Below are 13,284 nucleotides of genomic sequence, written 5' to 3' on the forward strand. Positions count from 1 at the left end.
AGTTCAACTATATATTCATAAGTTTTCACATTCACAAATACACTATGGCCTCACTAGAGACAGTTTTGCAACCTTTGCTTATCAATTCTGGAATCAAAAGCTAAAAACTAGCAAAACGGTTGAATATCGTCTAGTAGGCTAAGGACAAAATTGCAACTACCATAAAGTTTGGTGTGAATGAAACAAGTAGCATTCCCAAATAATTGTAGTACAACTAGGAACAAAGTCTAGCATAGAAGTATTAGCAATTCTAATAAGCTGACCCATGACATCAAATCATTGGATATATGATAGTCACAAATATAAAAGTTTCAATGAAGAGATAGGGAACTTCAACTATCACCTACAATTTACAACATGTCTATTATAAAACTTGATTTGTCACGCAACAAATCCCAAATGTATAGTGTGTTTGTGAATATGCCTTTCGAAGTTAAAATGTATAGAGTTACTTACTACACAATATTTTAGCAAGGCAGTTTATAGACAATGCATGTTGTAATTTGAATTTCTAATGTTAACAATTCGTGTTATCTAAAATGTAAATATTGTACACATAATTTTTTAACTTGATAAGTTTATAGTAGTTCTTATTACACTGATGCAATACATTACTTGATAAATATGTGACAGTTCTTACCACATTGAATCAACAATTACTTGCAAACGAAAGGGCTTGCAAGCAACGGACAACATCTCCTTCCTCTACCTATGCTGGAATTTTAACTGTCCGATAAAGAATGAAAACAAGGATGCAAAAACAATGGGGAAGGCAATGAGAACAACCGCCACAATAGCTAACTGGTCGTGGTGATACCCAAAGTAATCTTCTAAGAATGCAACAACTGTTTTGGTTTCTCCAAATACCACAATCTCTTTATTTATATCTCCATATTGTGATGTAAGCATACCATTAAGTGACCAAGATGTAGGGGTCAGATAATACATCCAGATCCACCACTTTGGAATTTGCTGCAAGAGTAGAACAATATGATCAGTTCTACTATATCTGCTTTTTAAATCTTAGCGCCCACACGTACTCTATGGCCACAATAGAGAGGAGTTTTGTAGCCTTAACTTACCGGTTTAGGAATCAAAAAACCAGCAAACAGGTTGAATGTTGTGTAGAAGGCTGAGGACAAAATTGCAGCTACCATGTAGTTTGGCGTCAATGACACAAGTAGCATTCCCAAATAGTTGAAGTAGAGCAAGGAACAAAATATTGTATAGAAGTACCAAAAAACCTTATAAGCTGACCCATAATATCCAATCATTGGATAGCTGATCGTCACAAAAATAGCAGTTTCGATGAAGAGATAAGGAATCTCCACTATCACCTACAAAATTAGTATCCACAACTACTAAGCATTGAATAAAACTAAAATTAGTATCCACCTCTCTTTCACTCTCTTCCCTTTTTGGATCAAGCTAGCACAAGTAAACATGTAAAAGCATTTGGAAAAGATGAGATAAATTTCTCATGCTATCTCTCTCGAAGATCTAGCAAGAATCCAAAGTACATCAAATTTACAACGTTTGAGATTACTCATAATGCCCTGAAAGCAGCCAACGATAAATTCAATTAGCTCCAAAGAAAATTATACCTGTGCAAGTGAATAAGCCCATGAAGAGTACATCCCCGCAAATATTTCCCGATACATAATTGTTCGCTCTGTTGCAACATATGGTAGAACTGTTGAGCAGTTATTTATGCCCAAGAAGAGCACGGCAACATACATGGAACCAAATATATTGAACAAATTCTGCTGGTTATTCCTAATGGATAAAATAAGAATCAAAATTAGATATTTGCATAACTACAAACATCATGCAGAAAATTGTATATCTTACAGATGCACAATCTTAAGCAAAGAAAAATCTACAACTGTAAGAATCACGCTTCTTATACAAACACTTCATAAAAGAAATTCTGGTTCTACTATCACTTACAATGCGCAAGCTCAATTTTGCCAAGGTATCCGGTAGGTAGGACTAGAAACTTTTAAAATGTAATAAACATCCTGTAAAGGTAGTAGAAATCTTAGACATTAAAACTTACAATTTTTTTCCATCGTCCCAATAAAGCACCCCAAAAATTAAAGCTGTTATAAGCGTATGCATGATACGCATAAGGTTGTATGCAGGACTCCTCCAATAAGCCAAATGCTGTTTCCATAGGCAAGATTTTAATTGTCCCCAACCATTTTGTGAAAAGCGTGTAGGAAAATACAGATCTGTTGACCCAGGAGGTGGACTACTCAACTGCCTTACAAGCTCCATGTTTTTCCTGCAAATGGGATAATATTAGAAATCACATCAAATTTTAAAATGCCAATGCAGGTCATATGAAGATCAATCATCTTGAGGACAATATTTTGTTCCACAAAATAGATGTTCTTAAGAGAGACTAGCACAACCTTGATACCTTATAACACTACAAGGATGGACAAACAAAACACAAGGCCATTCCCCCATGCATTTCAAAAAGGATGAAAAGCAAATGGTTTTTGATTTAATTATCTTTACGTCAGGAAGAAGCTATGGCAGAAATTCCATGGTATCAAAGTTACCTAGTAGAGACATTATTTCATATTATACAGCAACAAAACCAATGACAATTGTAGCTGAACTCAGCAACTCACTCGTATAAAGCAGAATCCCTGTACTTCTGGGCAAAATCTGCACCAAGTTCTGCTTCTGCGGATATAGAAGTGACCTCTAGCATCCATGTTGCCGGATTGTAATTATTTCTAATCTTCGGAACTCCAGGGATACTCTGTCAAAGTAAAAGTTCAGTAACAAGAAGATCAATAAAATTAATTACTCAAAGTAAACAGTATTACTAAAAGAAAATGAAAGTTGAGGGAAAAAAAGCAATAGATAAAATGCGTTGCTACATCAAACTGACCTCAAAATATTCTATAACACAAGCTGAATGTTGTCCTAATGATCCCGAGTATATTACTTGTCCACCTCTTTTTAGAAGAATTAGCTGCATTGGCAAGAAAGGCATGAGATAAGTAACTATTCTAGATTCGATAACAAGAAAATTGTTGCTTATTATCCAACACTAGGGTCTCATATACTCTTTTTGGGTAGTAGGCTGGAATGCATCTCACAAATTTATAATCTGGTTGCTTCTCCTCAAGAGTACGATATTTTCTCCATTTCAGTCAAATCTAAAAAAACGTCTAGGCCTTTATTTATTTCCTCAGTACAAATGCATGTATTTCTGAGATTAATAAAACTCCAAGGAAAATGTAAAGGCTTCTTGGTTTTAAAATTTTACTTACCCTTACAATTTTAAATTCTTAAAAAAAAAAAAATACCTCATCAAATGCTTCAAATATGTCAATACTTGGCTGGTGGATGGTACAAACAATTGTTCTTCCTGTATCAGCTACATTCTTCACAGCTCGCATAACAATTGCAGCTGCTCTTGCATCCAAACCCGTTGTTGGTTCATCCATGAAGATAATAGACGGGTTAGAAACAAGCTCCACAGCTATTGTAAGCCTCTTGCGCTGCTCATTTGATAGACCACTAATGCCAGGTATGCCTACTAAGGCATCCTTTATTCCATCAAGCTCAATGGTCTCCAAGACTTCATTCACAAATTCCTGCATGACATGTCAAAGTAGCTTTCACAAAATATTATCTCAATGATGAATATAAAACCAAACCTTTGATTCATGTCAGTACATAGAGAACTTACAGCTTTAGTTTTTGAGTCTATCTGAGGAGACAGTCGTAGCCAAGCAGAAAATATCACCGATTCTTCAACTGTGATTTGAGGAGAATGTATGTCTGTTTGTTCACAATAACCCGACACCCTCGCAAACGACTCTTGAACCTTGGGATACCCTCCAATTTTTATGTGCCCTTCAATATAGCCACTAGTCTTTCTTCCGGCTAAGACATCCAGAAGAGTTGTTTTCCCAGCTCCACTGACACCCATCAATGCTGTAAGAACACCAGGCTTCAATGCACCCGTAATATCAGAAAGAATTTGGAGTTTTTTATTGGTGAATCCCTCTTCTCTCATTTCCTAGAAGCCAAAAAGGAAAAACAATGACAGGAATTAATATGATGTAATGTAAACAGCTATCAATCCAGCAGCAACCATAACCTTATATGAATTAACTGTAATTACCAAGGGGATGTCAACATAGTATTGCACATCTTGAAACACTACTGTTAAGGGTGCAAATGGTAATACCGTTCTACCTGTTAATTGAGACAAGACACTCGTTCAAATGTTGGAGAAATATATGTTTACAGTAATGATCTGAAGAATAAGCAGAAGAACAATAAAATTGATAAAACCTTTATTTGGTTCTATACTATTCTGTGTAGGAGAATTTCCAGTCTTTTTTTCTAGACGGGAACCATCACGTGAATCTTCACTTCCCTGTATTTGGGAGAGCTTTTCATGCGAGATAATAGCACGAGGCGATCCAGGAGCTAGATGTTTATTAAACACGGATGAATCAAAATCTAGCTATTGTTGCATTGCTGTTTAGGTTAAAATATAATAACAATCAAGAACACAAACTTACAGTTCAAGAAAGTTAAGGCCAGGACATATCCAATGTTAAAAACAATTATGAATCCAAATAGGGCACCGAGTGATATCCAATAAAGATATCCATCAAAGTTCAGTCCACGGCTTTCGAGTATTTCTTGCCCTATCGTGGTGTTTGTGGATAACATCTACAGACAAGAAAGGAAAACAAACTTAGCCAGTAAGACCATATATATACTCTTGATGCTAATGAAAAAGTTAATTACAGAAATGGCAAGCTATTGACAGGTTTATACTAGGAGTATTAATGCACATGTCCTACAGCCAAATCAGTTGTTTGGCAGCATGTATAAGCAGACAATTTATAGTATACAATGTTTAATTGTAATTCGATTGTGCATTACTTAGAGCTCAGTGTTTGAAGCCAGCTAAGAAATTAGAACTTCAACTAAGATTGTAACGACCCCATCTCATCTGTGTAGATATTGTCCGCTTTGGGGCCTCATACTCCTCACAGTTTTGTTCTCCCCCAAAGCACACAGCGGTGGGGGAAAAGGTCTCTACACATTAAAGGGAGGTCATTCCCTTATAAACACATTCCCATGTGCTTCCCTAGACAATGTGAGATTCCATGAAATGCAAGACCCCCCTTTTTGGGTTACTACAAAGATTCACTATTAAGCAAGAATATTGGTATTCAAGAAATAACATATTGATCAGAGATGAATGTCTTTCAATGCCGATCTCTTTGGAGGAGCCATACAACTAGTAGGTCTGCCCCTTGCTCATAAGTAGCTGTATTAGCTAAAAATAGACAAAGGATTATTTGTTATGTAATGAGAGACTCACCTTTTGCCATCGTGGGGCAAGAAATTCATTTAAAAAAAGGCCCATTTCTCCATATGTGATAGGAGAAACCCAGAAACCCCACTTCAACCAAACAGGCATAGAAGCTGCAACCAGATGCACGGCTCAGCTCATCCTTTTAATTGATTATATTAGAATGAGATTGGAGAAGAGGTAAGATAACCTTACATTGAGTTATAATGAAGCCAGAGAATATTAACACTATTAATATTGCAGAAGTACCAGCTGTCATGGAAGCATTATTGGTCTGGAAGACTGATGCCAGGAAACGGAACATGGATAATGAAGATAAATGCACTGCAAAAAGAAGAATGAACTGACGGAAGAACCTGAGCACACAGAAAACGATCAGAGATTCATAACTAAAAAAATTGAGACTTCTTGAGCAAAAGAAAGTACTAGTATAAAATGCTTTTTTGAGGTTATAGCACTTGAGAAGCTTTGGATATGCAATTGCTAGTTGATGAACCAAAATAGGGGGGAAATGCAATAATAAATATACATATTTTCATGTCAACCTCACCTTTCGGCTTCAGGGCTATATCCAATAACATAATACGTAAGGCATGTCCAAACTAGAGATTCCACAAATGAAATAGGAACCTTTAAAATACTTGCTGGAATTGCATATGCCCAAGCTGGGTAAAAACAAAATGTTTTTTGTTTGTAGAAGACTTCAAGCCTTTGAATAGTCATGGACACCTCTGGAATTCCATCAACAAGAAAGATGACAAGAGCATAAAACAGGGAACCCATATAGTAATTTGCATGAAGAATATCAATATCCATCTGGGTCCGTAAAAATACAGTCATCGTGATACATGCAGTGATGAGAAGCTGCAGATAGAAGAGAAAAGGAAAACATATTTTCAGATTAATAGGTTTACCTCCCCCCCCCGGGTGGCTGTCCAAAAGAAGAAGAAAAAAAGAATGAGAAAGAAACGCAAAAGTATGAATCTTCACCTGAGTTGTTTTGAATATATAGGTGAAAGAATTCCTTTTCATGAGAAGATACTCCCTTGAAGCACATATTCTAAATAGTTCCCATTTAGAAAGAGAATACACACTAAAGGAAAGAGCATCTTTATGGCTTTGGGATTTATCATATGTCTCTGAAAGCTCTTCATCCAGCTTCTTTCCATAAGTAGATTCCTTGAATTTCCTAGAGAACATATCAACTGAAACATAACTGTAGGGTACTTCCATTTGATACCAGTACTGTGCTTGATCTTTCCTAGAGATAACCTGCATAAAGATAGGATGAAGTAGTTCTTTCAAACAAACATTTTTTTTTTTTAAAAGACGAGTATAGGCTTCTATTCACTTGCCTCTTGGACAAACTCAGCAACCCCTTTCCTCTCAGGACACCTAAAACCACAATCCTCAAAAAAATTTAGAACATGATCACGTGGACCATGATACACAATCTTCCCTTCTGACATTAAAATAAGGTCATCAAAAATATCAAAGGTTTCTGGTGCTGGCTGAAGAAGTGAAACTAGTACAGTAGCATCTGTGATATGCACTAGCTGCTGAAGACATGTAACAACTTGAAATGCAGTGGAACTGTCTAATCCATTTGTTATTTCATCCATAAACAAGGCTTTTGTAGGTCCTACAATCATCTCCCCTGCCAAAATTTAATTTGATTCCTGTGGTCAAAATTCTTATCGGAAACTGGGTTTAGTTCTCTCTATAACTAAAACTACTAGATAGCAGAACAGCTATCAGTCTTCTATTCAATTTACCTGTTGTCAATCTCTTTTTCTGACCACCAGAGATACCTCTTCTCATGGCATCTCCAACTTGAGTGTTGGCACAGATATCAAGTCCAAGGATCTGCGAAGCCACGGCAGCAACATATATAGATTGGTAAGGCAAGTATCAATTACAGGGTACATGTTTACTTTCAGGTCAGTTAAAAAAGAATGACCTTTAGTATGTAGTCTGTTTGAAGGTTTCCTTTTAGTCCTTTGGCTGAAATTGCCTGTCAGAACAAGTAGCATAATCAATATTACAACATCTAATCTCATGAATACGATTAAGAGGTAGGAACAAAATAATATCAACATGACTGTGTTGTGAAGTATTAAATAGACTTGCATAAGAATTATAGTATTTCAAGTATTCCATTTGATATCAATCAATAAATATACTAAATATACTCTTCTGTACATTAATTTATATCAACTTACATGATAATGCCCACATGTAACCCATGCTGCTATAGAACATATTCTAATGAAAACATTCAAATACATTGAGTGAAAATTTTAAATTAGCAACTACAAAAAAATAGGCCTGTTGATTCTTATTAATAGTTTGATTTAAAATCCAAAATGAAAATCAGATGCGAAATACTCATAACATTATGAAGTAAGAATCTAAATTTAAAAGGAAACTAAATTGACGTTATATTTTTGTCATTCCACAAGCAATATAACATTAGCACCATCAGAATCCTACACATTTCAATGTCTTTTGCTAATAATATGATTGTTTCCATGTCTAGCAGAGAACGTTCAAGATTTGATCAATAATTTTTCGCATTATCTAAAGTTTTCCATCATTTTAGCAAAAACGTTTTCTCATGTAGTTTTATGGGCTTTGTTTCCAAGTTTGTTGTTAAAAACTAGGATAAGCAAGTTGATTTTTCATGTAGCAAAATCAGTTGGCTTCTCCATATAATACATATAGAGAACAAAAACTCAGCCATGCTACAGAAGTACATATGACTACACCACATGAAGGAAAAGAAGACTGGAGATGCAACAGGTACCTTCATATAAGTGTCTACGTCTGGATCAGGAATAATTCCAGCTTCCTTCTCCCTTTTACTGACCTCCACCATAATATCTTCATTAGGCCAACAACAAATGGTGCTGTTATTATTGTCACTGTTGTGCAGTGAAGGGACATCATAACTAAACCATCTATAATGTGAACACTAAGGAATGCTTGCCTGCTCGGCTTCCAACACCCTGACAACGCGCTGAAAAATCCAGTATTTCCCTGACAGTCATATCTGGAATGTGCTTGTCATTTTGACTAATATAAGCTGAAGTCTTTTGAGGGACAAACTCTTCTAGCTTGTATCCATTATAAGTAATCTCCCCAATAATCTATTGGAAAAAAAGCAAATAGATAAATAATACAGCACTTGCGAACAGACTAAAGTACATCCCATCGAAAAAGTTACAACTCAAAAACTCGATTCATTTTTATGCGCATATTTAATTTTAAGACAAGGGGATAAGCATATTTCAATTTTAAAAATTTAAGGGCCTGTTTGGTAGAGTGATTCAAACTCACATTTTCAGTTTTTAAACAACCTTACATACATTTCTACACACTTTTTCATGCACATATATTTCAAAAAATTACAAACAACATTACTCAAACTCCTCTACCAAACGGGCCCTAAGTTTCCAGGATGTAGATAGGTTTAGCTTTGAGATTCTCTTGATTTTTATATCTTCATTCTATGGTTTATATAGTCATTTTCAGTATTGTGAATGAGTGAAACCTTGAGAGATTGGTTTAGAGTTCCTGACAGAGCCTTCAAAAGGGAGGTCTTCCCACAACCCGGGGGACCAAGCAATAGAGTTATCCTGCAAGAAAGGTAAAACCATGTAAATACACTTCTTTCAACTTCTTTATTTCTATAAAAAAAAAATTCTCATATGGTTTATTATGAACGAGAACATGTCAATTGAGGAGGCAATTGAGTATGATTTTAGATAAGGTAGAATGACAGAAAAGATTACAAATTTCCCACCCAGATTAATGTCTAGAAGATTCATAGCCAACCACAAAGTTTTGGGACTCTAATGTAGTTGTTATTGTTCTTGTTGTTTTATACAAGAAAGTGCAAATTGAAGGGATAATATTCCCAGTCCAAAGCATCATAAATTATGAGGGTAGTATATCAAAGAAGATTACAAATATCAAAGTATTATAACCTTCCCAAGTGAAAGTTCTGCAATGAAAATATCCAATTTTATCATTAAAATAAATACCATTTCGAAGATGTATGGACAAGCCAACAAAGTGATGAACCTAAATTTAAGTATATCTATAATTCTATTCATCCATGTGCTGATATGCACCACAGAAACAGTAAATACATATTTAACTTTTTTTTATCCAGTAAAAGAGATCGTTTGAACTTTAACTATTGCAATTTCCATTACCAAAATTTTTTCAGTATTTTTTCCTTTTCAATTGATGATTATGTTTATTATGTATGTTAAAGAGCATTCAAGAAAAAAATCAACTTGAAGTGCAGCTAAGATGAACAGGGTGACACGTACAAGAAATGATAGTACAAAACATGACTGCATCCATGATAAGTTTGAGATAGCAATTAGGAGCAAGATGAAAGCTCAAAGACAATTGGTTCAGAGGGGAAAAAAAGGGAATGAATACTAACGAGAAATGATATATCCAAGTTCAAGGGACTACAATGACAACTGAAAAGGCTGAAATATAATTTTGTTTTTAAAATGTTGGTTTAATTTTGATATTTTTTCCCCCAAAATTTAGAAAGTTTCAACTTGCAAGTCCCTCGAAAATATATTTTAGCAGAATAAAAAAGGGTTTAGCATGAATAAACCAAACATTGTCAAGTATTAAATGTTCGAACTCAGCTCATCAACAAAAGTAAAATGTTCAAACTTAGTTCAAGCTCAAACCAAGCCTACAAACAATGTTTGAACTCGAGCTTGTCAAAATGTCTAAAAGCTTAAGCTCAACTTATTCAACTTAATTCATTATTCAACCCAATCTCAAGCTCAATATAAAGCTCCTGAGCTTAAGATCCTACACAAATACATTATCACACCCATTTTAAGCATATTCTTAGGCCTATTTGATTTGGAAGAGTGTTCTCTCAACTCCCAATGAATGGAAAAACTTACTATGATATGAATCTATTTTTCAAGCCCATATAAAACTTATTAACAAGCCCATAAACGAGCCTAGGCACGACTTGTTTTTTATCAAGCCCTATTGGTCACGAGCCTATTCATTAACCTTTCTTTTTTTTCTTTTTTCTTTTTTTTTTTTGCTTGGGCTCTTCTCATTTATAGCCCTACTGCCTAGTTTAAAGCTTACAAGGAAGACAAAAATGTATGTAAGGTGACAGAAGATAGCCATATCATATGCTTTATAAATTCCTTTTTCAATATGGCTATTAATTTATAGGTTATACTAACGAGTGCCTTTAGAGCATTGGTTAACAATCCATTTTAAGAAAGTTTTGACATAACTTTTATAAGAAATGAAAAAAGCTGTTAAAACATTAATTGTTTTAATGTTTTTTTTTTCTTTTCTCACAAAAACTTTCTTTAAATGGATTATTAACCAATACTCAAAGGGTATTCGTTAGCATTTCCCTTAATTTATTAGGTATAAGGTCTTTTTTTTTTTTTTTGGAGATAAAAAAAAATTACTAGTTAGGTTTCAAGAAAGTTAAAATTCTAATCCAACTATAGTTTTTTTCAGCTAAACTCTATTAGCTAAGTTTCAAAAAATTTAAAATTTTATCTCAATAAAATTTAAAATTTTTTTCAATTATTTTGATAATTTATCATAATATTTTATTTTAATATAATACAATTTACATTAAATATCATCCTTATATCAAGTAGTTTAATATATGTTTGTATTCCGATAATTTAATCTAGATGAAACTCTATTTTAAAATTTCAAGTGACTCACTAAAATCTTGTTACTATTTTAAAATAAATTTATCTTTTACATAGAATTTTTAATTAATCTATACGTCACACGTATATACTACTAGTATATTGAGTAAAAGACTATAAAACCTAAATCATAAAATTGACTAAGAAAAAGGCAAAAAGCTACCTTCCAGGCTTTATGATACCACTAACTTCGTTAATTATGCTTATCTTAGCTAGTCGTGACTTTGAACCTGGCAGCTTAGTGAATACCTGTTAAGAAAGAAAGAAAGAAAAAATACTTGTTATAAAATAACTGGAAAAAATGCTTTTTATAAAATTTTAAAAAAATATATATATTTTTAAAGATAGTAGATAATATAAACATTTTATATCTGTAATAAATTATAGTTTATTCAACTCAAAAAGATTCTGAAAATCCAGGTTTCTCCATTAGAGTAATTGTCAACTGTCCAAACCCAAAAAGAATAAATAAAAAATTGTCAAATGTCAGATAGCCACATCAGAGTACAGACAATTTGCTTAATTGTATGCATTTTCACGTGCATCTGCACCATTTTTTTTGCTCATCGATCCTAACTCCTAATCCATTTTTCTTTGCTAATTGGCCATATTCATACTCCAGGTAGTCCAGAATCCATTGACAAAATAGTATCTGATCAAGCTCTAAATAGTAAATACTCTTAAAAAGAAAGTACTTACAGAAAGCATGTTTTTAACAGAATTCCATAGAGTTGGTAATGGCTTGCCATGAACCACTTCACACTCTGCCTCCACATGCAGATTTTTGTATCTCACCTCCACAGTGGGCAATGCTACACCAACTCTGAAAATACAGTTCAGTTTCAACAAAATGAATCCTTCATATATACTGGAACAAAAGTATAAATGAAGACATTAAAAGAAGTGCAAAATATACATTAATTAGCTCGTTGAGCAATGAAAAATAATCCTAAGAGCAATTAATAGCAGCAATAAAGAATAGTAGTATACTAGTATGAATGTTCATATACTGGAATGCAAGTTTTTGTTTCTCTAATCTCTTTGTATGACTTACTATGGCATCAATTCCATTCAAATTTGATTCTAATCCTTGTTTCTTGTATATACTTGCGCACTTGATTTTTACTAGGAAAAATAGCAGCATGATAAACTAATTAATGTTCAAATACCGCATAATATGAATGTTCATATTGCAATGCAATTTTGTCTCTATATATGTATGACTTACTATGGCATCAATTCCCTTCATAATGATTCTACATTCATATCTTGCTCGTATGATTTTTTACTAGAAAAAAGTAAACAAGAAAGTAGAAGGCTCAATTACTTGTCTATCCGGTTTCTAATTTTCCTCAATAAGCGAAGGTTGTCGTGCTCGATGTGCTTGATGAGCTTCTCTATGAAGACTTGCCGTTCTTGAGCTCCAAGCTTGGTAACATCAATAACCCTTTTTTCTTTAGTATCATTAGCACCAACATCATCACCATCCTCATCAAATAAGGATGATCTGAGCCGCTCAAATGTTGGCAATCTCTCAATTGCAGCCCACTGCAATGCATATACAGCATCAGCATCAGCATCATCATCACCACCCTTTGTAGAACTCAATCCTGAAGCACTGCTTCGGAAACTTGAGGTACGATGCTGAAAAGATGATCTAATGCTTCTTCCTATCTCTGCCAACTCAATTCTCAGTGACTCTATATTATCTGTACCAATCATCTGAGCCATTTTCGTTGAACTTGGAGAGCCTCAACTTGCAAGAAAAAGGGTAGAAAGAGCTGTGTATATATATGTATAAACTTTGCTTTTGTTCAATTGATGAAGTCACACTTACTCATAATAGCAAGTAAATTAAAACTTAATGCCGCAAACTATGGAGTTGTCTTAGGCTGATTCTCTCTTTTCCATCTATATTACTATTGATTTTTACAAAAGTCAATTAATTATCCAATAAGGTGTGGAAAAAGAACCATTGTACATATGTTTGTCCAAGTTTGATCCCAACACGATCTATTACTAAAATTTCATATATTTATGCTATACCAAATTGTGTTGGGTATATCGCTATCAGTGGCATTCTCAAATAGAGTGTTAGTACGTAGTTTGTGCTCTCTAACATAAGCTCTCATAGATGGCGTATGATTGATGTGCGGAGTAAAAAAGTCCATACGAAATTAAATG

At 34.1% G+C, this 13,284-nt stretch overlaps 1 protein-coding gene across 1 annotated transcript; it reads right to left on the reverse strand.

The window, feature by feature from the left end:
* Positions 1–637: 637 nt before the first annotated feature.
* On the reverse strand, positions 638–12,840 carry LOC115981566 (pleiotropic drug resistance protein 3-like). Its single transcript, XM_031103789.1, has 24 exons — positions 12,428–12,840; positions 11,800–11,923; positions 11,264–11,349; positions 8,919–9,003; positions 8,355–8,514; positions 8,172–8,248; positions 7,326–7,379; positions 7,141–7,231; positions 6,721–7,022; positions 6,356–6,637; positions 5,916–6,229; positions 5,561–5,721; positions 5,375–5,478; positions 4,560–4,713; positions 4,327–4,464; positions 4,154–4,227; positions 3,716–4,048; positions 3,330–3,620; positions 2,909–2,992; positions 2,643–2,776; positions 2,060–2,287; positions 1,605–1,776; positions 1,083–1,337; positions 638–972 (listed from the first exon to the last, which is right to left on the reverse strand). Exons 1-24 carry the CDS (start codon positions 12,829–12,831, stop codon positions 706–708), a joined length of 4,374 nt encoding a protein of 1,457 aa, XP_030959649.1. The 5' UTR covers positions 12,832–12,840; the 3' UTR covers positions 638–705.
* Between the last annotated feature and the right edge of the window lie 444 nt (positions 12,841–13,284).

The sequence above is a fragment of the Quercus lobata genome, chromosome 3 (genome assembly GCF_001633185.2).
Source record: "Quercus lobata isolate SW786 chromosome 3, ValleyOak3.0 Primary Assembly, whole genome shotgun sequence".
Taxonomy (NCBI): Eukaryota; Viridiplantae; Streptophyta; class Magnoliopsida; order Fagales; family Fagaceae; genus Quercus; species Quercus lobata.